Here is a 27634-nt window from a genome sequence, read left to right on the forward strand (position 1 = left end):
CAACAACCTGGGAAGGTACACAGCCTGAACAGCTGACCTTGACTGACGGAAGGGATATTCCATGCCATATAATGTCATGATCAGAAATAAAAACAGAGCAGAGGGAGGTTTTGGTGGGTACATATGGCTCTGAGACTGGGTGGGCATTGGACTGCTTTTGGTGTCACTTGTTTTTATTTTAATTTTTTTCTGGCTTGCTTTTGCTTATGAAACTGTCTTGACCCATGACTGTTTTTGCTTTTGCTCTCCCTATTTTGTCCCACTGGGCAGAAGAGTGAGTGAGCGGCTGTGCAGTGCTTAGCTGGCATCAGTCCACCACAGAAATGTAATTCTAAGCTTATTTAGGGAAAGTGCTTTTAAAAAAACAAAACCTAACCAACCAAAGATTCTGCTCCGGTGCTGGCAAAAGTGCTGTACTGTGTGTATGTATGCATATCTGTCTATCTGTATGTATTCTTAACGTACACTTCAGATTGTTGTGAGAATACAGGTTTTGCCTAAGGGTGCTTACAGTGCTTTTTTTTTGTTTGTTTGTTTATTTTAATGATAATATGTATTCTGAAGCAGTTTTCAGGACACTATCATTTAGTGAGGGTGACATAAAACAGTACTTAACTATTTGACTGTTTGTAGAATGATTTTTATAGGTGAGACTGGTGTCCAAGTATAACGGATATTTTCATGATGTGCGTGTTTCCTATTGTCACCCACACATATTTGATAGAATAACTTAAAAGTGGCTTCATGTTTAGTTTTAGTTAGTAGACCCTTCTCTTTCTACTAAAAAATTAAATCGGCAAATGACCTTCCGCTTGACGCAAGCCTGCTTCAGTTGTCAGCTGTATAATGTACCTGTATTTCCATTGCATTGCACTTAGGGGCAGGATTACTGTCATCTGTATTTGTGTAGTTCCCGTGTTTCTGATATTACTAAAAGTTTTAAAAAGGCAACACAGCAACAGCTTGCTAATTCTAAATGTTGCAGCGCATCATTAAGTAATGTTGCTTCTTTTCCTGCACTAGTCAAAGGGGCTTTATAGTTACGAAGATAACCAGAGTGAACACTTATAGCACTGTACTAGGCTGGTACTCAGGAATGTTTACACAGCCCAAACAGAAGGACTTGGAGATACTTCTATATGCTTGTAGTCTTATGTATAGACATGAAAAATAAATGCTTGGTAGGCTTCTGATTGCTGGAGAGCCTTTATTTCAGAAATCTTTAGGGTGTGATTGCTGTTTAATGCTGACTAGGCCAGGTCTGATGGTACTCTTGTTTTATAATATGGAGTTTTAGGAATGTAGAAGTCTGTTTTGCTATGACTTTTTTTAATTTAACTGTCTGGAGAAAAGTACAATGTCACTATAGCAGCTGTACATTTTATGTTGAAGAAAAGTTTGAATTTATGGGGAGCATTTTCATTGAAAAGTTAGTTGGTCAGCAATACAGTAAGTAATCTTCGTAACACACATGGTCTCTTTTACTTGCATGTAATTCTTTTTTGTCTGTGTTGTGTTTTTTTTTGGTGGTGGTTTTTTGTTTGTTTGTTTTTTTGTATAGCCAGGTTATGACGAGCTCAACCCAGACTGGAAACTCTCTACTGAAAAAAGAAAGAAAATAAAAGGTATGTGGTACCATTAGATCATTATTTTATACCATTGTGTAATTAAAAATATTTACACAAATATACAAAGGCCTGAAATGACTTAATTAAATCTCAATTAGAATAGCTGCCAAAATTGTATGTATAATTTGAATTTGTAGCATGGCATAGATAAATGAGTGTCACAATAGGTATTATTTAAAATCCTCTCCTAGGAATACTTTTGCAGCCATAACCATAAATAAAGATGATATTCCAGTTAGTACAGGACTTCATTTATTATTAATCATGCGATTATGACTCTCTAGAATGCTGAAATTTCAGCAGATGTCTCTGCTTGTATCAGAAGCCACTACATCATAATATTGTAGGTAATGCATTATTAGAGTCAACAGTCTAAAACCTAAACTGTCCTTTACCTTTCTTCCTATGAATGTCTAATAAATCTTGAACGCTAATGTAATGTAAAGGTATACATTTAAAATTCTAAAGGAAAAGGCCTTTGTGTCCTCCAGCTGCATTTGCCTCATGTCAGTCTCTGTTCTTTTCCCAAAATTCGGGCCACCACATGCAGGCATTAATCACCTGGTTATTGCATGGCTCTTGGAAGAGTGCAGAGATCAATAGCTATTCCATGATCCATTCATTACTGCTTGTATGCATCTATATTATTAAAAGATCTCTGTTTCTTTGTGCTGTTTTTCTTGGTGATTCTGTCTTTGGGTTAATTCAGTTGACCTTTGTGGGTAGGCTGCTGACTAAGCACTGAAGTGGCAGAAAGGTGCTAAGCTGATCTGTTTCTCAGTGCTGTTTGGGGAAAGATCTGTTTTCATCAGAGATGTGGGAAATGACACTGTAGTGAACAAATTGAGTTAACTTTCTGGTGAATGTTTTCTCCCAACATCCAGTTACCATAATCAAGACAGTCTTAGAAATGACACAGCTTCCATCATCAGTCGTGGCAATTTTTATTTGTTTTGTTGGTTTAGTCTTCTTAACCTCATCTTGTAGGTTGTTTCAGAGGTCTTGTTGATAGTTGTCACTTGTCCTCAAAAGCAGCGTAACTTTTTCTGATTTTCATCAATACTATATCTTTATTGCCAGGGGGACTTGGTCAAGGATGGCCTGGGAAGTATTGAAGCAGATCTTTATCAAATACCTAAAATTTATTGTATTTTGTGCAAGTAAATCTGTTTACTGTGAATTCTTTCTCCAAATAATATTAAAAAATAATTGCATCCACAATGAAGTGATTTTTTTCCCCTCCTCAACAGGTTTCTTTAATGCAAAACTGATTTAGTAAAACATAATTCATCTAAAATGCAAACTTGGTGAACCAAGGATGCATAAACAATAATCAATGTCTGTTAAATTAGGCCATCAGGTGAAATCTCTTAGTAATTGAAGTCACTTCTGTTCTTATCTGATGTTTAAAGTTATTTGTTTATTTGTTTTAGACAAAGAATCCTATTACCCACTGATAGATATAAATTGGTGGGCAGATAATTCTGTCATCCTGGCTCGCTGCTCTGGTGCGTTGACTGTGTCATCGGTCAAGACATTGAGAAACTTGCTGGGAAAGTCATGTGAATGGTTTGAGAGTTCTCCTCAGGTCACTTCAGCTCATGATGGAGGATTTCTAAGCCTGGAGGTGGGGAATGTGCACAAGCAGATTCCTTTTTTTGGAATGCAGTAGAACAATCTGCTTTTGTGTATGTAGTTCTAAGGGTGTTGTGTGTGTGGTGTGGTTAAAAAATGAAGTTGTTATTACTAACAGAATAAGCGATTCTGTTTCCTTATCTCCAGATAGGTATTGCAGTGAAATTCTGAACTTGGTGCAACTTAACTGTCTTAATAAAGATTTGATTGTCAAATAACTTCTGGAGGGTAGAAGTAAAACTCGTAGAAAGCTGAGTCTGAGAGGAATCTTGTTGCAGGAAACAGTGTTGACAGTTTTCACTGCTTTGTATGCTAGTGCTTTTGAAGAATACTGCAAGCCTCCCTCTCCCATTTTGAAACAAATGCCTCTTACAAAGGGAGTATATTTAAAAGAAATGAGGAACACATTTAAATTACGGCAAAGCTGCCCCATAAGAGGTATTTTTTGTTCATCTTTAGTAGGATTCCAGGAAGGGGTAGAACATAATGAAGCTAACCAGGAATTTTCTTTGAAACTAAGAAAATCACTCTATCTGAAGGCTTACACTGAAATAGGCCTTAAACGTCTTAAAAGTTTAGTATTTATCAGAGTATCTCAATATGTATCAAAGCTTGCATGTATGTTTTTGGAAAGGTTTATACTGGAAATAGGAGACAGCCAGTACAGCCTAAGGATGTGGTCTGAGATTATATTTGCATTCAACAGAAAACCTTGCATTGAATAGCTACAAGTTGTATAGCTATGAGTACGCTGCAGTAAGCTATGTAACAGTGTATGAAGAAGTCCCCATGGTTCTGCCTGTCTGGGGTGGTGCAGGACACTTAGCATAATAGCAGGTTACTATTAAGAAGCCTTCAACTCTTGCTTCAGAAGGTAAGAGATGAAGCCTCAGATCCAGGAGACGCACAGAGTTTGTGGAGTGTGTTAAGCAAGCTGAGAAATAAAGGGTTAAAAGGAGAAGAGGAGGGAGGATGTTGATTCTGAAATTTGGAGGACTGGGTGTGAAGATATACTCAATTCTCACCAAATAGTTGAGGTTTACTAGGTGGACATTTCATATTCGTATTTTCTGTGCAGTGTGAGATAAAACTTGTTCCAAAAAGATTACGCTTGGAGAGCAGGCCTGGTGATGAAGATGAGGGAGAAGATGAATCTGACTCAGATGACGAAACTTCTGCTAAGGACAGATACTTCAGTTACCTAAAGCAAGGCCTGTACTTTGTGACAGAAATGGAACGATTTGCTCCTCCACGGAAACGTCCACGTACTATTACAAAGAATTTCCGCCTTGTCAGTTTGAGATCCACGACTCCAGAGGAACTGTACCAGAGAAAAGTAAGTGTAGAAGGAAGGGTCCTATCTCTTAATCAGCTTTATTTAGAAAGATTTCCACCCCACCCACCCCTTTCAATTCTTGCTATGTTAACAGGAGTATTTTAGACGCATATTGCTAAGTCTCTTAGTTGACGGTATAATGTGTTACCTAATTGAAGGGATCATTGTTTAAAACCAGCAATACAGTAATTCAAATGAGATGATGTTTGCAGGTCACTGAGGAGACACTGTATCATCTTGGCCAGACTTGGAAGTGTACTCATGTGAATGTTTACAAATAATGACAAACCTGGCAAATAGATTGAATGAAATTAGTTCAGCTTGTTACTGGCTGAGGAATGGGTTAACTGGTACTGTGATGTGAATGTAGTTTGCTTGCATGTTTTTTCAGGCATACATACAAATCAGGCCTGTGACTCTTGTACTGAATAGATACTTAATTTTTAGGACTACTCTAGAGAGCACTTTGTCTAGGCCATTTCGATTGTTCTGATGGTAGACCAGCTCACTTCATAGCTGTTAGTTTCCACAGAGTGTTGATGTCATACTAGTTACCTAAATAACTTCTTTCTTTTTCTTGAGGCAAAATCTCTGATTTTCTAGAGGTGTCCATCAGATCTGAGTTTTACTCGTCTGTATCTTGAGCCATTCTCTTTCCTACCTGCTTAAGCATACTCACAGTAATTATTCCTCTACCTGTTTCAGCACACAGAATTAATATTTGATTGCTTAATATGGAAATTGGATGACTTTCATTTGCATGTGTTTGCTTTTTAGATTGATAATGAGGAATACGGGGAAGCTTTGTCTTTGGCTCAAGCATATGGCCTTGATTCTGATCTTGTGTATCAAAGACAGTGGAGGAAGTCAGCTGTTAACGTTGCTTCAATTCAGGACTATCTGGTGGGTTTGTTTTTTGTGACTTCTAGGCTTTCTTACTGGAATGTCTGCATTATCTTTACAGAAATTGAATTCTCAAGTGTGTTCTAATTTATGCAACATAAATTGGTGGCAATGTGGAGAGCTGTCTTGCAAATTTAATTTCATGTTATGTGGAAGAGAGTGGTCTTGTTAATTTAACTGAAGGCCTGATCTAGAGACTTTGGACATAACTGGAAATCTTTCCTTTGGAGTATCTTCTAATTTTCATTAACAGCAGCATGCTTTTTCTAGTATAATCTCTCCCCTACATGCAGCAGTAGATTGTTGCCTGGCAAATGAATAGTAATAAATATAAACATAAAACACCTAAATGACTTCTAAATATTTTAGAAAATGAAATGGAAAGGTGAAGTTGGTATCAGTAGCTATATAGCAAAATCTGAATAAGAAAATTTACAGTGAACTGCTACCTGTAACTGAAGCTTTCAGTAGAATCGAATGTGGGTTTTTTTGGCTTGAAAGAAAGACTTTAAACTCAGTGAAGTGTTGTCAAAACTGTACAACCTAATGGTGCTTCTAATGGTGCTATAAGGTAAAGTCTTCAAGAGCAATATAATCTAATTTTTGTTTTTTCAAGTCAAGCGTTGATTTAATGTCAAAATAAGATTTTTACAAATAGCCGTTCTCCATGTGCAATGTAATCTCAATTGAAGATAAGCTGAGAAGACCAATAATACTCCGTGACTGTGGTGGGGTTTTTTTCTGTCACAGAATCCTATCGGCATGTGAAGAGGTTGGAATTAAAAATGACTGTAGTGCTATTGGGGAATACACTTGGTTTATAAAAACTGAATTTTAGCCCCAAAACATCAGTTTTTATTTGGTTTAAGGGGAAGGGATACTATTGAAGGAATAAAAATAATAACTTCTATTCCAGTTGTTGTGAAAGTTCTGCTAAATCATTTGGCATTTCTGTGCCCTTTTTGTTTCCTGCGTTCTCACCTCTTTTGCTCGTTTGCATTGTCAGTCGTCAGATTAACTTGGCATTCTCTTAAGTGGAAGAAACGCTCTAGAAGATTTTAACATTTCCAATGTCATTGCTTTGGAGGATTGAAACATATAATATTGTGTCTATGCTCTTTTCTTGGACAGAGCAAAATCAAGAAGCGCACGTGGGTTCTTCATGAGTGTTTGGAAAGAGTTCCAGAGAATGTGGATGCTGCTAAGAAGCTGCTTCAGTATGGCTTGAAAGGCACAGACTTGGAGGCTCTTGTGGCCATAGGAAAAGGAGAAGATGGTGGCAGGTTTGGGAAGAGTATTTTTGTTTTGTTTTATTTTTTCTTTTTAAAGAATGGTGTGTGAAGTCTTTTCTGATAATTTGGTAATATTTTTTTTTATATCAACCACTAATGAAAATGTTAAGATGCTTTTGCAGGACCTTAAGAAAAGTAATGTTTTGAATGAAACTAGTTTAAAGATGTCCGTAAGGTACCTGTTCTCATTTTATGTTTGTAAAAGGTTTTGTACTGCATTTTCCCTCTTCTCTGGATGGCCTTTGACATATGAAGTTCTCTATGATGAAGAAAACACACAATCTGTTTGTGTTGCCTCTTCTGGGAGCTGCAGCTATCCCTATAAATGCATTTTGTTGTATGTCTTAATTGTAATGATCTTCTGTTGTTCAAGTGGGGAGGGGAACAAAGCAAAACACGGTGGGTCAGTGGGGAAACACATGCAGAGACAATTCTCTTCAGTATTCATTTGTTGGTGGTAGAAAGAGATGAGGCTGTTCTTTGTGCAGTCAGCTATTAATATTGCATGCTGTAGAGCTGCTGTCAATCCCAGTGCTAGTGGTGGAATTTAGAAATTTATCAACCATCATAGCTGTGTGGTTTGTGGTTTGGTATTTTGGTTTGTTTTAGGGAGGGGATGGAAATAAGAGATGATGGCCTCTTGACTTGTGATGAGTGCCTGCTGCTTTACAACAGCAAAAGTCAGAATTATCTTTTTCTGTAAAAGGTTTGGATTTTGGTTAAGAAATAAATGGAAAGCTGTGTTCATAAGTTTTATAAAAAATTAGCTTATTGTATGTTGTTGTTTTTTTATCAACATTGATGATGATGTTGTTTTTGTCTTGCAGATTTATCTTACCAGGGGAGGTGGACATTGACATTCCCTATGAAGACTTTTTGTCACCAGATGAAGAAATGGATGCAAGAAAAGAAAAAGAGGCCAAGAAGCGTCAAGAACTGCTATTATCAGTAAACTTCTCAAGGTAAATGAAACATTAGGCCATGCTTTATTCAGAATTAGAGGTTTATTATAACTACACAGTTGCAAGAATGTAATTACTCTTATGTATGTTATTCCTAATAGGAAAGTGGTTTCAAATTTAATTGGCACTATTATTGTGTCAAAGTTCTTGGTTTACTTAATTTCTTGATATATTCCAGTGCACAAAGTCATTAATTGTTTAATCCTTGCCTTCATATGATGTACAATATCAATTGCAAGCATGAAAATTCCTCTTCTGAACACAGGCTGACATTGGAACAAAAAGAACTCTGCCGTAGCAGGCTGAAGCTGTTAACTTACCTTGATCGCCTTGAAACCTATGAGGTGAGGAAACTTGGCAACTGGCTACAGTTCTTTTGAGTTCTCGTTCCATAGGTATTCCTGTTACTTTTCTATCATATATTGTAGTATTTATGTTTATATTTGTCTTGAAATGCAACAATCTCACTTGGCAGAAGTAAGCTGTTTTCTGTTCAAGCTTACTGAGATTCTTTTGCTTTACTGTTGCAAATGGCCAGCTTCTAGGGTTGAGAGGTATAGCTGGGCCGAAGCGTGCTTTGAACATGCTGTGTCTGCAGGGAATTAAGTTATGCAAAATGCCATATGGAGTTGTTGCAGGATCACTGTCAGTCTAATCAGTAAGTTCTGTTTGGATTCTGTGATAAATCTTCTTCTTCCATGACCTTACCAAAGTGAAAGTTTTTGCAATGTCAGACTGTATTTTGCTTATTTTGTTAATTTTAATTTTGAAGTTGGCACTAGTCATATAATGACTTTTACCACATCTCTTTGTAACTAATGTTGTCTAAACTCCTATTAAGATAAAGTGGAGAATTGTCTTAGCTTGTCAATCAAAAATGCATCTGTTTTTTTCATACTGAAACAAATAAAAACCAGCATGCCTTTCCACATATATCTCATACTTACTCATCCTAAGATTAAGTAATGTGTAAGTTTTTTTGATGCTTTTGTAAATCTTGCATAAACCCCATTTTTTTTTAAAGTTGCATGTTTTTTGTGTGTGTTTTTTTTTAAAGGAAATCCTTGGAGGGCCGCATGCAGCTGAACAGCACTATGATAGCGAATTCTTCAAGAAGTTCAGAAATCAGAATATTGTACTTTCAGCAAGAACTTATGCTCGGGTATTAATATTTATTTTGTTAGAACGTAATTATGTTTTGGTATTGCTGTTTGCATTTAAGTGTATTCCCTGCCCCCCACCCCGCTTTGAACTTGGTTAAATCTCAGTGGGAATTTAAGAGGTGGGGGGTATTTTTCTGATAGTAAGTAATAAATGTGATGAGCCTGAGCTAATAATTTTCTTTATTGCTACAGAAAATTTTAAAATTAAATGTTTTTTGCATGACGTAAGTTTACATTTTTTTTGCTCATTTTCAGTTTAAACCAGTCTTAAGCTAGTTCTTCAACATGTTTTATTCTTTAGGAAAGCAATGTCAGAGCCCTGGAAATTCTGTTCACTTTCCATGGATCAGCTTTACTTCCACACAGACAGGCAATTCTGTCCAATTTTCCAGAGACTACTTCACCACATGAATATGCTTTCTTGTTGCCTGAAGCTTGGTAAGGATGCCTCAATGGATATTAACTAAAAAAAAGGAGACTTTTAGGTTAATACATAAATTAGTTTTTATATATGGCAACCGGCTGTTGGTTATTACATGGAATCAAGAGAGCAGCTTTGTCTTTGTGTACTTGACTAGTCTTCATTTTCTGCTTTACTTTATGCCATTCTTGGAAGCTTTTTGGTCTCTTTTGGGTTAATATCAGGAAAGTAAGGACTTTAAATGTTCTTGTCTCCATTATGCTAAAGAGGAAGCATGGCCTCTTCTGACCTACAATGGCCCGGATTTTCAGAGGTCTAAGTACAAATCTGTGATTGATTTGTAATAACAGACAATGTTAGGAAATTAATAATACAAGTGTTTAGCTCCCTGGAAGCAATTACATTTTCCTGGATTTGTTTTGGTGTGTAATTTAATACTTAAGCAGTCAGTAACTTCAGAATCATTAATCTTCTTGTTACTGATTCTTATGCAGCTTGCTAAGGTCGAATTATGAAAAGCTTTAAATCCAGACTTTCCTATTCATTCATTTCAGCATAAGATTTTAGCTTACTGTCAATTTCATATAAATTTTTGGAAGAGTCTTCCTTGGACATCATACTTATGTTCTGTGTATTAATTAAAATATTTTTTTTCCTTCTAGAATATTTCTTTTAAACACTTTCATTATGAAATTAGTTTTGAAGCATTTTGTTCAGTGCCCATGAAGAACTGGGCACTATTTTACAATAGGACTTTGAAGCCTTACTGCAGAGGGATAGTTTTTGGAACAGATAATAGATAATTTTTTTGTAGTCTTCCAGCATTATAGTTAAGTTTTTCACTTGAAAGTTTTAACAGTCCCATATAGATAATTCTCCATGTAGCAGAGGGGTTTTTCATTCATCAGGTTATTCCCCCGACGTTTTTTCTAGCTTATAATGCTTACCACCTTTGTTCTTTCTGAGCAGAAATTAGTCTTTATTTTACAATATCCAGTACTTACCAGTGCCCTTTTTATTGTGTGGATAGTATTAGGAACACATGTAGTTATTTAGTTAGGATGTGAAAACACTTGTTTGAACATTTTATTTAAGGTAACAGTTAGGACCATGAAAAGAAATTATTGCAGTGTTTAGAAAATTAGTAAAACTTATTCACAACTTTCTCTTTTGTTTTGAGAGGATCTATAATGTGAGAGGGTGGGAAGAAGGGTCATCTTAAATGTGGTTATAATTTTGTTGATGTTCATAAACATGGTCGCTTTCTTTCTGAAGGGGATGAGAGCAAATCCTATATACACAAATCTTGCATACTGAATACTGATCTAACCTTTTTCTAAAACTGGTTTCCTGTTACAGGGATTATTCACACAGTATTGCTAAATACACTCCCTAAAACTATTTTACTAATATAATGATTAAATATGTTTTGATGAAAGTATTAATGAGACTTAATACTTAATAGACTTAAGTTCTTACTTTGTACATTTTCTTAATGATTTTAATTTTTTTTTTTTTTAATTGCATGAGCCTTTCCCCCAGTCCAAACAGCTTCAGTTTCTGGCAGTTGTTTTATGTGAATCAAAGAGAATTGAAGGTCTTGGTCTTTTTAAAGTGAGTTTATTGGGCCTTTTAGTGCTAGCGTTTTTTTTTTTTTAAAGTGGGTTATTAGTATGAATAGAATTACTGGCATTCTGTAGATACATAGTTTTTGTGACATCCAGTTTAAATGTGTGCTATCTAGTTTACTTCTCTATAGAACACAGTATGTAGACATAATTTGCATTACATTAACTGATGGACCAAGGTTATGATACAACTTATGAAACTGGTTCATTCCCACATAATATTAAAAAAAGTGCGAGTGCTAATTGTAATTGATAAACTTCTGAACAAAAGGAAGACATTACAAAAATATAAATCCCAATTGGTTAAACAAAATGTCGGCAACACTACACGTCACTGTTCAGTTTATGCAGCTTGTCATTACAGTGGTCTTGGGATAAGGGGTGAGAATGATCCAGTCTATCCTCAGGAACTCTGACTCTAGAAAAATCTTGTAAAGGGTTCTGAGGAAATGACTTAGTCTTGTATTCCTCCTTAAATGTCACACTGTTGCAGTTATGAAATACGGTGTGGATATCAGGAGGATTTCCTATTTTCAGCTGCAAAAAAAGAGCAATCTCTCTTGTGATTTCTTTTAGATCATTGTTTTTCTGAAAATTCAAGGCCGTAATTCTCTGTATGAAGATATTCCAATAGGGTAATTGGTTGCTGTGGTGCATGTGATGAGACCACTAACGTGGACCAACTGCATGATAATGCCCACGTTGAGTGCAGCCTGCCCTGGTAGCCATGCTTAAAGAACACCTTGTTTGTGCCTTGCTGATGCTTTTGCTGCTCAGCCTTCTGCAGGGCAGACATCTTGCTGAGTAGTGTGCAGCTCTGGAGGCAGAAAAGATTTTGGTGGAGGGAAAAAAAACCCAGTAGTGCATCTTCTAGGTTTTCTTATATGGCCCTGTGTATGTGTAGGATGAATACTGTTGGGAACTAACCATCTTGTGTCTGTGTATATGGAGCACTTTAAACACTGACAGGGTTGGTTCCCAGCTGGAGCTCTCTGAGGTGACACCTGTCTTTATGGAAATTCACCACACTGCTCTGTGCTTTCATAGTTTTCCCCCATCTGCAGGGGAATCTGGCTGAAGAAGAACTTGAGGCTGTATAGCAGGTGCTGCCTTGTTTGTGCATGGAACAGGCGAGGTGGGACAAATAGCCACCTCTAGCTCTTGCCAAGGCAAAAGCATTGAGACACAGTTGCTTGTTGTGCGGCACTACCAATGTGAATGCGCACAGAAGTGCTATATCTGAAGAATTTCATTCCCCTATAATAAAGAGGTTTTGTAAAAGTTGCATTATAAATGCTATTTCCTTTCATCTGGAGCCTTGACTTCAGCTGCAGCTAGTAAATTTTAAGTACCTAGTGAAAGAAAGGCTTATTTTGCTACTGCATTCCATAGGCATAAAGCAGTTGTTTTCTTGTTACCGGCACATGTAATTTACATTAGGATGGCACTTAGAGGCCAGTGTCACAAAAGTTTTAAGGTCTTACCCATCAAGGAAGAGTTGGCATAATAAATGAGGGGAAAAAAAGGTAGAAGAATTTCTCCCTCCCCTCCGCCCGCCATGTTCTAGGCCAAGTTGTTTGGAAATACATATTTTTCCCCCAATAACAGCTTACAGAAAGTCTGAAGCTGTAGATAGCCTTCCATTGCTCATTTTTGGCACAGGTTTTGTAGCTTAGCATCTTTAGGGGTTGCTCTCAGAACTGTTCAGGAGGAGTTAAGTAATATCTGGGCAGACGATTTATGTATACATAAGACTCTTGGAAAGGACTGCAGGTTATATAAGCTCAACTGCTCCTGGAATTGAGAAGAAATACTAAGACGCATTGGTGGCTCTACATGCCTGTCAGCTTCAAATTGGTATTGTGATGGACTGTCAGTAATGTGTTTCTGCAGAATTGCAATTGTAATGTTTTCTTCTCATACTACTACTTGGCTACTTTTATAATGATGGCTTCTAAGTCTCTGCTGTCTTAGTCATTGGGATTCATGCTCCTTCTCAGATCTCCATCAGATGTCTTAACAGATGAAGTCTGTACAACTAGAGTGAAGGTGGTAAAAGTGTAGGTATTAGGAGATGACAGCTCTTTCTTATCTCTATTTCAATAGCTACAGCTAGCATTCATAGTCTATAGGTAAGACTGGTGCCCTGAGTTTTTTTTAAAGGTGATCTCAGAGGAAAATAACGCTGAACCACCATTATAAATATAACTAGTGCTTTTTTTTTCCCTTTTAATTTTCTTATCCTTTTTACTACATTTAACTGCTATATTGCAACATTACCGCTCACATTTTAAACTCACAGAAGTTGGGAAATTCATATGTATGGTTCCCTCAACAGCCATAAGTCTGCTATATTGCACATTACTCTAGTAGTAAAAGTCTTTCCTCTTACAATAGCAACTTCTTATATGTTTCTACTTTTTCACTCCCTAACTTTCTCAAATACTGATTTTCAGTTGTAGCTTAAAGTGAATTTTCACTGGAGAGTTGTGGATGAACTCCATTTGCCTAATGAACTAGGGTGGGAGTAGAAGTATCTTCTAAAAACTTAGTGAAGTTTGTAAAACCTGAAAATTTCCACATAATTGGCTCTCACCTATGAATAGGTAAATACTACACAATTAAACTAAGAGATTCATAAGCAGTTAACTTTGCCTTTCCATAATGATATCTTCTCCTGAACTAGGTTTTTAGTTATTGCCTGTGGCACTGCAGTTTCACTAAAGCTCTTAGAGTTCATCTCTTCTTAGTATATATGTATGTGAATTGGTTTGATGACTGAATGTCTGCAGAACTAATATATGGTCCTCACTTTTTCATATTAGTTTTCTCTTCTGAAGCTGAACTGCTTTTGTAGTTCATGTTAAAAGAATTAATCCCGTGGTCAGGGGTTGGTTGTTTTATTTTTTTTTTTTTTTTTGAGTTAGTGTGTGTAGTGCTACAGTGAAACAAGTAAGAAGGGCATAAGTTTTACATTCACTTCTTTTCTGTTGAGAATTTGAAGCTGTAAGGGAGCCAGGGAGAGCATGAGCTGTAACCAAGGAAGGAGGGAACTTTCACAGGAGCTGCAATGCTGGAGTTGAGCTGTCATTCAGAGGGACCTAGACAGGCTGGATGCATGGGCCAGCAAAAGCCTTGGGGAGTTCAAGGATAAATGCAAAGTCCTGTTCCTGCAACTGAAGAAACTCTTGCAACAATAAAGGATGGAGACAGACTGACTGGGAAGCATTCTGCTGAAAAGGACCTGGATGTCCTGGAGGGCAGAAGCAGGACATCAGCCAACAGGGAAGGGCAGCAGCATGTTGTGCTGCATGAACAGAAGCATAGCCAGGAGACAGAGCAATTGGAGTACCGCACTCATTCAGCTGCAGCTAGAATACTGGACCTCAGTTCAGGAAGGACGTTGGTATACTGGAGCCACGTCGCCAGAGGGCCACGAAAGTGATTGGGGACTGGAGCACTTGAAGGCTGAGAGCTCTGTGTGTGTTCAACATGGAGGTTTCAGGCAGGCCAGTAGCAGCCTTCACATAACTTTCTATAGCATATGAGCTAAACTGTGCCTGTACTGTTTATCCACAGAGCATGAACGGGATTTTCTTTTTTTGAGTTGTTCATGCTGACTTGTCCTGTCTTCATCTACCATGTGTGTCTTGCCTGCATAGTCCTGAACTGTACCTTGGCTTGCTGTCCCCAGTCTTCTCATGAAAGTGTATCGCTCCCATTGTCGTATTTGTTTGTCACCTTTTTACAGGGTTTAGAACAAATTTTCTTCTATGAACATCATTATCCTTTATAAATGAACAGTTGTGAAGGACTATTTTCAGTATGTGTTGGCAGACAGCTTTGATCTTACTCAGAGTTTAACTGTGTCTTTGAAATAGCCCATTTTGATTTTGTGAAAGCTCTTGCTGCCTCACAACTTTAATTGTATCATCAAGAAAAAATCCACAGCAAGCTTCTAAATGGCAGTTATGTAGTGTTGGTTGATTTTTCTGATGTTTAGATTATTCAGTCTAGGGTTTTTTTAGGGGAAAAATGTTCCTCTTTCCCCAAATTCTGTTAAAGGTTTACTACATCATTAAAACATAGCTTGATTTGTTTATGTAAGATCAGATGTAACTTTTTTCCTCTGGTGGCAGAGTTGCTTCAAAAGACCTGTCATTAAGTGCACAGCAGTTGTGAAGGGTGATTAGCTGTGGTAGCCACAAGCAGGATGCCTTTTCTGTGTAACAGTTTTCTCAAAGTGTGTGGTGTTTTTGTCAGACTGGTTTAGGCACCAGCTGTACTTCTGTCTTGATGAATTTGTCACGTGACCTGTGGATATTCCTAGAAAATTAAGAGCTTCTCTTTCTGCCTACCACTACTGTATTGTGTAGTATATTGGATAATTGGAAACATAAAAAATATATGTAATCAGTTATATAGTTGCATTTACTAATTCATTGCTAAACTACATGTTTTCGTGCAATACAAAAAATGCAGTACATGTCATAGCTTTGCAAGAGTACATATCCGGGATGCATTTCTTACTCTGTAACTGAGGATGAAATACAGTAATTGTGATGTAATAAAACTGTTTCAGAGCCATAAGAATTCCAAAGCAACAGAAACTGGCTTTGGTTTCCTAGTTGCTGTCTGAGAAGATACAGACTGTGGACAAAAGAGTTTCTGGACTAAATTAAAAAACATTTTTAAAAACTTCCCTTACATATCCTGCATTTATACAACTATATATGTTAAATATCGCCTACTTCTAATACCTCCATAACTATTTGTAGTGGGATTATGAAAGTGCTAATCTGAATGTGAAGTCTAAAATAACTTACAATGTACCTACAGTAAAATAGGGAAATCATAAATTCTGTTAAGTGGACAAGAGTCAGCAGTAGGAAAAGAATATTTGATGGTTCAGGATTTTATATCCCTCTTATCGCAAAACATAAATTTGAGATAATTTAAAAAAATATAATAAAATTGGAGTCAAGCACATTCTTCAAAAACATTTTGAGTGAAAACCATTTGATGGAACTCTACCTTATTTTTATCCTACAATATCTTTCATATATAGCTTTCTAGCCTCTAACAGATCAATACTAATTGTCTTAACTTAAATGTTATGTTCAGAACTATTCCAATATGTAACACAAGCTTTCAAATGCAGAATTAGTGTTTATAATATTATTTTTCAGACAGTAAGACGTGATTTAAAAAAAAAGTAAAGATTCATCAACTCCCAAAATATTTTTAGAGAAAAACCCAAACCTACTCTAAAAAATGTGCATGTCTTTTAGCAAAAATACATTGTTTCATAAATGTGTTGGAGAATTGCATTTTGCTTGGAGCCCGGATTTGATGTGCACAAGTTAACAAGGGAAAAGATTTTAAAAAAATAAAATTCTAATCCTCAACCGGATGAGTCTTGGAGAGACAGGCCTGCTGTATGAAATGCTTGAAGGAAAAAACCTGCACAGTTGCTGTTGGTAATAGAATTGGACTCTGACCTTAAAACTGAATTAGACCTTCCTGTTTTGAACGCCTCTCCCTGGAGAGAAAAATAATTTGCAGGTTTGAATTAATGCAGTTGGTAGGATACAGAAACTACCAAAGAAATGGACCTCTTTTGTCAAAGAAAAGAATGGGAAGAATTGCCAAGCCAATGTAAACAATAGTGAAAAGAGCAATACTGGAAAAGTCAGCTCCTTTGAAGGAACAGAGCTGAATACCTCTGTAATCTGTCAATTTACTGGGCTCCAACCATATTTATTCTACTGTTGAAAAGAAAAGGTAAGGGCAAAGGGTGGGGGAAAAGCAGTGGCTCAGGAAAAAAAAGTGTAGACTTACAGTGCGGCATAGCTGATGGCCGCCTTTTCCAATTAGAAGAAACGATCTGCCTTAGTGCCACAATGATCTATCCCCATATCTGGAATTTAGGGTGGGCGACCGCTGCGTAGTAATGCAGACTTAACCTGCACATGTCTCTGACCTCTGTGGAATTTCAGTTTCTAGAACAAAGCAGCAAAGTTGCATAGCACAAGCAGAGGGACTAATGAATTCTGGATGCAGTAGCATAAAGTGTACATTGCACATATGGCAAGCTACCTGTGCATGCTAAATTCACTACTTTCAGCCCAGTTAGGCTTACGTATTGTGTGTAGGGCATACATGGTAGTTCTGATGTGCCCCAGTTCAGCTGGATTTGCTGCATGTGTGTTGTGAACAAAAGCATGGTAGAGAAATGGAAGCCCTACCTCTTTCATATATGTCTTCACGTCTGTATATCTTTCTTCTCAGTCGCATCTGCATTTATGTTTTTGAGTTTGCAGACTGCAATGGTGCTTTGATGCCTGAATTTTTTTCTCAACTGACTTGCTTCCATTTTAATAGTCCTCCAAAGTTTTGTTGTTCTCCTGTTTCTGCACAAGTCACTGGAGTTACTGATAACAGAAATTTGATGAAAAAAACCCCCATACCTGTGCTAAAGCATGTATCAGTTAAGATAAAAGCTATTTTATGCACTTTAAGATCAATACAACATTTTAATAATTTCTTTGCTTTTATAAAGGACTTGGGTACAAGGATCTCCCATCCTTTCTTTGCTGATATCGAGACCGGTTTATTCCAGCTCTTGCATTTGAATTCAAATACAGAGTTTTTCTAAATTCTTCAGAATGAGGAGAGAAACTAAGGACAGTTGGATGCAGTCACTTAGGGGGCAGAAGGCAGTAAATATTTTAGCATTGTTGAGAATGTGAATGAAGTTAGCAGTCAGCTCTGAGTGGTATGGTTTCTCCTTTTTTTTGTGTGAATGTAGCAAGAAATGTATCTGTTAAGACTGGCTTTCCATAATTGCTGACTTCTACTAGGAAGAAAGATTTTTTGCAGTTATCTTTTAATTGTGTTGTTTTCTTTAAGCATTTAGAGAAGGTTGTTACTGAGTGCTGCTTGACTCTTGGTGAGAGCTTAAAATCTAAAATTCCTCTCAACTTTTTCCTGTGGTGAACCTCAATACTTTTAAAATGTCAAATCAAACCAAACCAGAGCAGAAGATACTTTTAAAAGATTTTTTTTTTGCTTATCCATACACCTGAGTTAAAGTATTTAACTCTGACCTTTTCTGCTGTGAGAAGGGGAAAAAAGATGGAGTAGACATTCTCCAGTCAAGATTGCACTGCATGACAGTTCTTTCCCATGAACTGTAAAGTCTTCTCTTCAGTATTTTGTGGTGGTCTGTTAATAAGCTTTTATGAAAAACTTGTGAAGTATGCTTATAGTACTTCTTGAATTGATGTGTTGGGACAACTGTAGGTTTCATTCCAGCAAAATCCTGTGCTGAAACATGAGATTGGCCTTGGTAGATTTGGCCGTAAGGCAAATGGCCAGCAGCAGTTGCTAAGGGAAGAAACAGGTACAGACAGGCACATCGCAGTATTTACCTGAAGTTTCACAAATGTCTATAATACGTGGTACAAATATTCCTGAACTAGGTATTTTCTAGACATAGTAGACTTTCATGACACTTATTCCAAGAATTCTTTCTATTTTTGAACCCAAATACACAGTGTTTTATATTTTATATCATGCATCAACATGTTAATGACAAGTTAACAGCTTAGCTGCATATGGTGTAAAACGCTTATCTGCTGTTGTTTATTTTAAATGAGGTCCTGCTAGTCTCATCAGTGCTTACAGTGTTGTAGGAAGTAAAAACAGTGAAATGTCATTTCCTATTTGAGTGGAATGAAAAAATGAACAACTTTGGTATCAATCTTAGCATATTTGTTGTTTTCTTCCTTCTAGGATTCTTAAGTCTGCTCTGGCTTTCACAGAAGGGATGTTCACACACTTCTTGCCTTTGGTCATTCACATTTTTTCTCAACTTTCCAACTTTTTTTCTGCCGTGCCTCGTTGAGTAACATAGGCAGGGGGAGGCAGTTGGGCATTGCTTCCTTACTTGATAGATTTTGGAGGTGAGGGGCAAGTGGGAAGCAAAGTCAAACAGAGCAAGGCCTGGGAACTCAAATTGAGTGAAATCTTTATCAGCAAGCATTTTTTTAAGCAATACACTTCCAATTTTAGTCAAGGGTATAAGCCATAGTGTGGTTTTGGAGAAGTTATTTTGAATGGAGTTTGTTCTTAATCCATGACATGTTTAAATGGAAAGGATTCTATTTAAAAATGTATTTAAAAAAATATTAAAGCAGTTAAGTTTAAAGACAAACTCAGGTGTTTTTTCTGTTACAGGAATAGGGAAGAGAATACCTGCTTTTAGATGGGGAGAAGGAAATACATATTGTTTTCTGAAATGAGCTGGGGAGAAGGGCCAGATAGGTGACTGCATCAGTTTGCAAAAAGAAGAGTTAATAACACAATAACTACATAACTTTTGATTTTAGGGTGGGTGGATAATTCTTGCTTGCATAGAAGATAAATTGTTCAGTCTCTAATAATTGTTTATCAGAGTCAGGAAATTGAGTTAATGATATTAAGAATAACTGGAGGGAAGAAACATTCATCCTGATTTTCAGGTCAGTTAAGAAAATTTGCAAGTTTTGCCAACCTTAATTATGAGCCTTTTGTGCTACTGAACGTGTTCAGAAACAATTTCTGAACTGGATCTGTAATTCCACAATGTAACTTTGCCACGTTTATGGCAAGTATGTAGGATGTGGCTGCTTAATTAAGAACATATTCAATGTAGTATTTGGCAGTACAGTACAGATTTAGATCAGTAGACGTTTTTATTTTTTTCTTTTGGTGGTGGTGGTGTTTTGTTTGTTTGTTTGTTTGTTTTCCCCTTCAGGTCTCATACTGAGCGATACTAGCATTAGGAGAGTGTGTGTGAATTCTGGAATGTCTTGTCATTCAGATCCTATATTCATGCATGGGTGGCTTTAAATTTGTGCTGTGAACTTCAGCTGTCTTGGCTTATTTCTAGTGATTTTCTGTTTTAATACTTTGTTAGCCAAAAGAGGAAAATTTTGAAGGGTAAATATCCATTAAATATCTGTACCTCTTTCCTTACTCTTTTGCATGACTTCTTTCTCTCAATAACAACAAAAACAACCAGTGAAGGAGCATCTAAACCAAAGCAGCTTTCCCAAAAGTTTCTCCTCAGGCTCTGAGATTATATGAGAAGACTTACTCAAATGGGATGCTCTTACTTTACAGAGCTGTGAACAGTCTGTAACTGACTACTTGGAACAGGAATTTGCTTTCAGAGTAAATACAATAAATGGTACTTGCGATTTTGTAATGGATCTTGATATAATTATTAACTTGTCACGTGTCTCTCCCCTATTGCTTCTCTTCTTCTTCTTCTGTTAGGTGTTTCAGAGACTTATGCAAAAGCCAATGTTTGGAAGAGGGGTAGGCGCACAGTCTGTGTTCTCTTTAATAGAATCATAGAATCATTTAGGTTGGAAAAGACCCTTAAGATCATGGAGTCCAACTGTTAATGTAGCAATGCCAAGTCTACCACTGAACCATGTCGCTAAGGTCCACATCTACACATCTTTAACATACCTCCATGGATGTGACTCAACCAATGTGTTGTCTTATGAGATGCATGAGAGAGACTGACAGAGAGGGGTTAACTTTTGTTTTACAGGTTACCCAGGTTATTCATGCTGTTTTTAGTGGAGCTATGGGAAGGAGACTAAGGGCAGGGCAAGATGTGGTGTGAGTGCTCCTCTCACCATGCCTTTGTGATTCTTCAGCTTCTGAAACTGCTCAAGCCCTTGGGCTCCTCTGAGAGCTTCCACTGTCAACTGGTCCTTGCCAGTGACTGAATCTCTTTTTACCCCAATGTTTATGAATAAAAGGTTGTTGAAATTATTTGATGTAGTTAAGTTCTTACAGGCCTATACTGTAGTAGAGATTTTTTCTTTTTATTTTAAACATTTACTCTTCTTGTTACTGTATATTAAATAATTTTTTTAAAAAAAACCTCTAAACCATAAAATAACAAAATCTTAAATGTTACAGTTCTTGGAAGCAGAACACTAGTTAAGGCATTAGTATGTGTAGCTAACATTTGGGGGAAAAAGCTATCTGTAACAGGAAATTGGAGTTGTTACCTGAAAATCTCCTGTCTTACTGTTACTCTCTCATAGTAGTTCTGCTACAATTTTGTAGATGTTATTTGAAACAGCTTCTAAATGAAACCCTTGACTGTCCTTGCTGTGTAAAAGGTCTTGTGTGTCTGCTCCACCCCAGTAAAGAAGGTGTGTTAAGATTAAGAAAATAAAACAAAAAGGCCTTCCCCAAATAAAGTAACCAACCAGCCAATCCCCTCTTGAAATACCTTGTTAAGCCTACTGGGAAGTGAATAGAGTAATTTTGCTATGAAAAGAAATTGTATTGGGCAATAAAATTTTGTCCAGTTTTCTTTTATGTTTAATAGAACATAGGAAAGGAGAGTGTTATTGATTATATAAAGACCTGGTTTTGCTGTCTTGATTTTATATTTTGGAAGGGAGTGTTAATCACACTTTGCCTTTTCTGTTATTTGACATTTCAACTGATAGGACTTTTTCACTGCAGACTAGGTCTTCAATAACAACATTCTTATGTTTGACATGTGAAATGTGACCTTTTTTACTTAGTTATTGAGCCCAGTTTTAAATAATAATATTTAAAATTAATTGATAAATGATGTTATTTAAGACTTACAGAATAGCCCCCCTCCCCCCATCCCCAGAATACATGGGCTGATGATGAATCTTTCCAGAATCTGGAAGTAACTTTATTCCTGGTGCTTATATCATAAATTTTAATTTGTAGTTTTATTTATTAATTATTTTCAGTGATGTTAATACGTGGTGCCTAATTATAAAGATAATTGTGGAACATTCTGTCCAACTGAATTGGAATTGAACACAGATGTTACTATAGCTGAAACTCGGGAATTAGCAGTCTTCCATCTTCTCCCCTCCTTTCTTTTGAGTCTTATAGCCTGCAGATCTGTCTCTGCCAATTTATTGCTGGATTTCTACTGTGTGTTTCATTTGGAGAGTAGGAATTAATGTGATAAAACACAGGGTATTTGTTAGTGCATTTAAGGGGGAAAGAAAGGGTGGCTGACCTCCAGGCAGAAACGTGTATGTGTACAGTGCAGGGCAGTTATCATGGATATGTCTGTTTTTGTTAAATGTGTTTAATGGCTGTTGCTAAATGAAATGTAGTAACTAATTCTTAGTTTGTTGTTTTGACTCTTACTACATTGTGCAATTGATTTGTTTGTTGGAGTTTTGTTTCTTGTTAAGCTGTTGAGTTACAGTGCTGCCCTTCAAGAGATGTGGAGATCATGTCAGTTGCTAACTTATAAATAGGAATTGTCCATGTACTATTGGTGTTTATTAATCAGGGTTAGGAGAAAATGAATGAGACTTAAAATAGCTTATTGCTACAGTATGCTGGAACGTTAATGTCTTTACTTTGTACGTGGTTTGTTTCTTATTTCTACAAATGCCATAACCTATATGACTTTTCCTCCTTAGTTTGTATAGCTTGACATGGTTTTCTTGGGTTTTATGCTGCTTAAACAACTAGGCTACAGCAGCAAGTCATAACTAATCATTGTATTAGTAGCCCATAGCGTTCTAATCTGTATCTTAAATGGATTTCCCCCCCACCCCCTTCAACATCAATATTTAGAGAGTGTTTCACCGTCGAAGTTTGTAGTCAGAAAACCACATAAAACTTAATTGAGAAGATTAGTACAGCAGGGCATATCTTGTTTCGTTTCAGTACAAGGATTTGTGCTAAAATGTGAAGAATTGTATTTTTTTATGCTGTGAAGATCACAAGTTTTTACTTATTTCATTCTTCCATGACAGCATATGAATTCAGATTACTTACTGTGAAGTTGTAAATGTTCTTAAAGCATATAGTGGAGATTTTCCTTTTTTAATTTTTTTTTTTAAGGTATGGCCAGTAAGAAAATTAATTTTTTTAGTGGATCTTTAATGATACAGGTAGAATATGTGTTTTTACAGGTAATATACAGGTAAAATCACACTTGTAAAGCTGCATTAAAAAGTGATAAATCTTTTAAAGAATTGATATTGTAGTTGAATGATACAAGTATTTCAGTGAATTCATAATGAGCATGTGTGCTTTGTATTCCATTAATTGAATGCCATCACAGTTAAAAAAAAACCAACAAAAAACCTACAATCCCAAAAATTGTGTAAAGCTTTTTTTCTGTTATACCAGTTACAAACAGGGGACATTGAAAATTCTTCCTTGGAATGAGCAGAAACATCGTGAAGAAGATTGGTGTGAAAAAGCAGAATGCAGGTAAGTATGTAGAAATAGCAAAAAGTTTTTTCTATATTTATGTGTGTTTCAAATAAGGAATTTACTTATTAATTTTAAAATGTGGGAAATGCCCAGTAGGACTCACTTCTTGATTTTGTACATGCTGACTTGTGTTTTAAGCTTTCTTAGTGAGACTGACTGAGCAAATACTCTTTAATATTAAAGCATTATGTTTGGATTGATTGTGTGATGCATGCCTCTTGTAAATGCATGGGAGCCGGGGGAGGGAGGTTACTCTTGGAATTCCTGAATTATTTATTTATTTTCTCCTGCCCCCTTATTTGTCAGCTGTAACGTTGTCATAGCAGCATTAATGGATCACAAAACTGCCTCTTGCTGTGTGAGGAACAGATGGGAAGCAGAGGTTTGTCTTTAGTAGAGAGGATTCTTTCTTTCGTGATCTGCATCATGTTTTGAAACTCTTACTTGTCACTTTGCTGACAAAAATGAATATTTGCTGTGATTGGCATTTGAATCTCATGAAATAATTGGTGTAGTGGTAGGTTGATTGTATCATTTTCTTTCAGAACGACCAGAAAAATATAGGAAAAGACTGATGTGAAAAAAATACAAACAAATCTACACTTAAACATATGCTGACACTTTTTTTTTTTTTTTTTTTTTAAGGATAATTGTTGAACCAACTTTACAAGATGAAGGCGAATTTCTGTATGAAATGCAACATGAGTTACTGAAGTACAGGACTACTGACCTTTCAGTTAATCTTGTTACCGATTGGTATTTGAGCAGAGCACAGGAAATTGAAAAATATGCAATGCAGGTGAGAATAGCAGTGAAAAAATAGTGATGGCTGACTCAGGCTGACCAGCCTTCTTCAGCAGAATCGTGTGTTAATGGGCTGCTTTTTGCTTGGTGACATACACTGTCTCAATCTTTGTTATGGCTTTTGAAGTACTTGGTTTGTTGTTGTTTTTTTTTAATGTTTGCCCCAAAGTTTACTTAGCCAAATAATTGATCTGTAGGAATGACCAAGAAGCTAGTAGATTGCCTTTCACTTGGCTTACCACAGCAGATCGTAGCACTTCTGTAGTCCATGGAAAATATTCACCATTACATTTTATGTTTGTAACCAAGGGAGGGAATTTGGTGCACAGGGTATTGAGAAACATGGTTTTATCTGTTGCATGATACAGTGTCATATGTATCGATAAGTGACAGTCACATGTGTCACTGTCGTATGCCAATATGTAGTACTGTCATCATTGCTTTCTGGTAGGTTATTTGTGTGTCTGTGGGACTACCATGCAGCTTATTTTTGCTTTTATTTTCTTCATATTTTTCAAAATGTTTGAAGATCTGTGTGGTAAAGACAAGCATTGCAAGTAAGAAGAGAGCTCACCACTGACGTGCTCTGGTATTTTATTGCTTCACAAGCTAATTTACCTGCATGGAAAGGAGGTTGGCTGGAACTATGAGTTAGTTCTGATGGAGGAGTTCTTTTATTCTTGAAGTTTATAGTCCTCCAAGTCTCTTTCATCATAGTTTGCTGTGATCTTAACAGCCTATCAGTAGGTATGGAAGTAAAAGTAACTTCCAAGGATCAGTTATTTTACTAACATATAAATGAAATTGTGTTCTTCTCTTCCAGACCTATGTCTGCCTCACTGAATACTTACAGCCAATCTTGCATTCTCTGAAATTGAAATAGAATCTTCCATATAGAGGCATTTTTGGTCACCAGGGAAAAAACTGTCACTGTTCTCTGTGAAGTGAAATGCAATAATTAAAATTATTAATTCATGGTCAGCTAGAAAAGTCATGTTACATGCGGAGGTTTTCATAACTTCAGTCAGTTAACTGATTATCTTAGTTTAAAGCATTCCTTTATATTCTGTGCAGTGAGATGAGTTGATGTATCTGTGTGTGTGGTCTCCAGAAGGAATAGTATTCTCCTAATTTACATGCATTAGTGAGATGCATCTGGGTCAAAAGCCTATAATGGTGTCATCCACTAAGATTAAAAACTATATTTGGACTTTATAAAGCTGAGAAGAGCAATCCATGTAGGAATATAGTCTACAAAAACTTCTAGGAACTTAGAATTGCCTATTAAACAAAAACGGAAAGAAAATAGACACAGAAACAGGACACAGATCAGACTTGAAGTTGATTTTTAGCAAACAGTTGTACAGCAGAGTTTTTAATTATTTTTCAGGTGGACTGTGCTCTGTCCCTTGTTCGTCTTGGCATGGAGAGGAATATTCCTGGTCTGCAGGTGCTTTGTGACAATCTGATCACTCTTGAGACAATAGTTTATGAGACTGATGGTGATCGAACCTTAACTTTGAAGGAACTTCTGGAGATGAAAGACATTGAAAAGCTGAGACTGTTGATGAGGAATGTAAGTGTTGTGAATAAAGCAGTAAGTATACCTTGATTTCCAGTAATTCAGGTTATCCTAGATCCTATGTAAAGATACTGTTTGTGGCTGACATTTTTCTGGTGAAACTTCATTTTGAATTCAACACTTCTGTTGTTGCTTTTTTTTTGTAGTGGAGGGGTTTTTATCTGTTTTTAACAAAAGTTAAAATGTCTTGGTTTTCTTAAAGACCTGTTCTTTATCCTAGGCACAGGACTAAACAGTAATGAATCTAGTCTTTTGAAAGCTGTGAATTGCTTCTTCATTGACCCTTTCTAAAGGATCTTTAGTGTCACTGTCAATGGTGCTGCAGATGCAACAACACTGAATTTTTTCCTTGGATATTTTTTGGTGTCTTTAAATATTAGCAAAAAATCTTAATATTTGCCTCTGCAGCATATATGTGGTTTTTGTCTTCCCTGCGTTCAGCCTGCGCATGGCATTTCAACCTCTTGGAAAGTTTGAAAAACACCTAGAGATTGAACAGGGCTCTGAAATTCAGTCAAATAATAAATATTTAAGTATGAGAAGATAATGCTCAGAACTTTCAAATTTTTGCTAGGATTTATGTAACCACTCGTCATCCGTTTTTCTGTCTTGCATTCTTGCATGCTGAAAGTAATGCTACTCTGACATGAACGCAAGCCGAGCTTTCACTCGTTATGAAATTGTAGGAGGAAGACAACTAGGCTTTCCTCATGCAGTGGGCTTTACTTCTGTACTGCTTGCTTTCCCCAAGCCATTGGGCAGCAGAAAGATGATGGATTATTTCAGTGTTTTATGATGTGGTGATCTGTGCAGCAGTGGTGAATGTCATCCTTCAGCTGTTGTTTGTGATAGGTGAAGATGCTGTTGCAGTTGTAATGATCAAAATACTTTGGGTTTGTGGTTTTTTTTTGTTTTCTTGTTTGTTTTGGACAATGAAACTGAATTTGTTCTTTTTTGTTTTCTAATTCATTGTGCTTTCCAGTCCTCTGATGAAAAATATGTGAATAATGTTTACCAGTGGATGATCCCTTTTCTCCACCGCTGTGAAAATCAGTCCCCCGGTCTTGCAAATTCACTTTTAAAAGAATATTTAGTAACCTTGGCAAAGGAAGACCTGAGGCTACCTCTGAAGATATTTCAGAATTCAAAACCTGCTGTAAGTGTAGAGCCTTGATGATTCTACTGGTTTATTAAGAAATTTCTGTATTGAACAGGTGAATTCATAAATAGGGTTAGTTAATCTTCTAAATCTGATTGTTTCTCTGATATTTCCCTTCTTTTTGGACCAAGTATTTGTTACGTTTTCTAAAACATTTAATTAAAAAATATTGCAGCGTAAGTTATAATGCATCAACTGTCCTTGATAAGATTGTCAAACTAATGTAAATATCATCTTGACCTAGTAGAACAAAAATTATTGTAAAGATTCTTCTTGAAGTAATTTTCTGGTGATGTGTTTAAAGTAAATCCCTGGTATTTTTACTTTTTAAAAAATGGATAAGGAAGAGTTTCCAATTTTATCTGATTTCGCCTGAGGAAAAAAAAGTTACTAGCAGTGCACTTAAAGTTATTCCACTCCCCTGCTGCCCCTGCCCCTGTCTTTCCATAACAAATGTAAAGAATAAAATGGGGGCCATTAGGATGGACCCAAGAGTTCAATGAATAAGTGTTGAAGTTAATTTCCATGTGAGTATTTCATGCTGCTTCTACATTTTGAATAATTATTCCAGGTCACATAAGCACATTTTTGCATACTACTGAACATTCTAAGTGTATAGACAGAAAATAGTCAGTGAAGCAAAACTACAGCTATTTTATGTGTATTGTTATTGTTGTACATATTAAATAAATGTGACAAATGTTTGCAGCAGTTGCCTTCCTCCGCCCTGCACCCTCTCCATCTCTCAAATTCAAGAAGGGTATAATGGCGTACTACTGTTCTTTCAAGCATGTGCAGTGTAGGAAACCAGCCAAATT

General features: G+C 36.5%; 1 protein-coding gene across 1 annotated transcript in view; it reads left to right on the plus strand.

Moving 5' to 3' along the window:
* Window positions 1–27634, plus strand: part of NBAS (NBAS subunit of NRZ tethering complex) — a 183715-nt gene that overhangs the window by 25830 nt on the left and 130251 nt on the right. Inside the window, exons 13-25 of the mRNA XM_055809968.1 lie at window positions 1562–1625; window positions 3062–3255; window positions 4342–4599; window positions 5377–5502; window positions 6634–6785; window positions 7622–7756; window positions 8022–8100; window positions 8814–8918; window positions 9221–9357; window positions 23185–23268; window positions 23917–24070; window positions 25466–25651; window positions 26640–26813. Of these exons, the coding sequence (XP_055665943.1) occupies window positions 1562–1625; window positions 3062–3255; window positions 4342–4599; window positions 5377–5502; window positions 6634–6785; window positions 7622–7756; window positions 8022–8100; window positions 8814–8918; window positions 9221–9357; window positions 23185–23268; window positions 23917–24070; window positions 25466–25651; window positions 26640–26813 (1848 nt within the window). The remainder of the gene's footprint in view (window positions 1–1561; window positions 1626–3061; window positions 3256–4341; window positions 4600–5376; window positions 5503–6633; window positions 6786–7621; window positions 7757–8021; window positions 8101–8813; window positions 8919–9220; window positions 9358–23184; window positions 23269–23916; window positions 24071–25465; window positions 25652–26639; window positions 26814–27634) is intronic.

Source organism: Falco peregrinus, chromosome 7 (assembly GCF_023634155.1).
Source record: "Falco peregrinus isolate bFalPer1 chromosome 7, bFalPer1.pri, whole genome shotgun sequence".
Taxonomy (NCBI): Eukaryota; Metazoa; Chordata; class Aves; order Falconiformes; family Falconidae; genus Falco; species Falco peregrinus.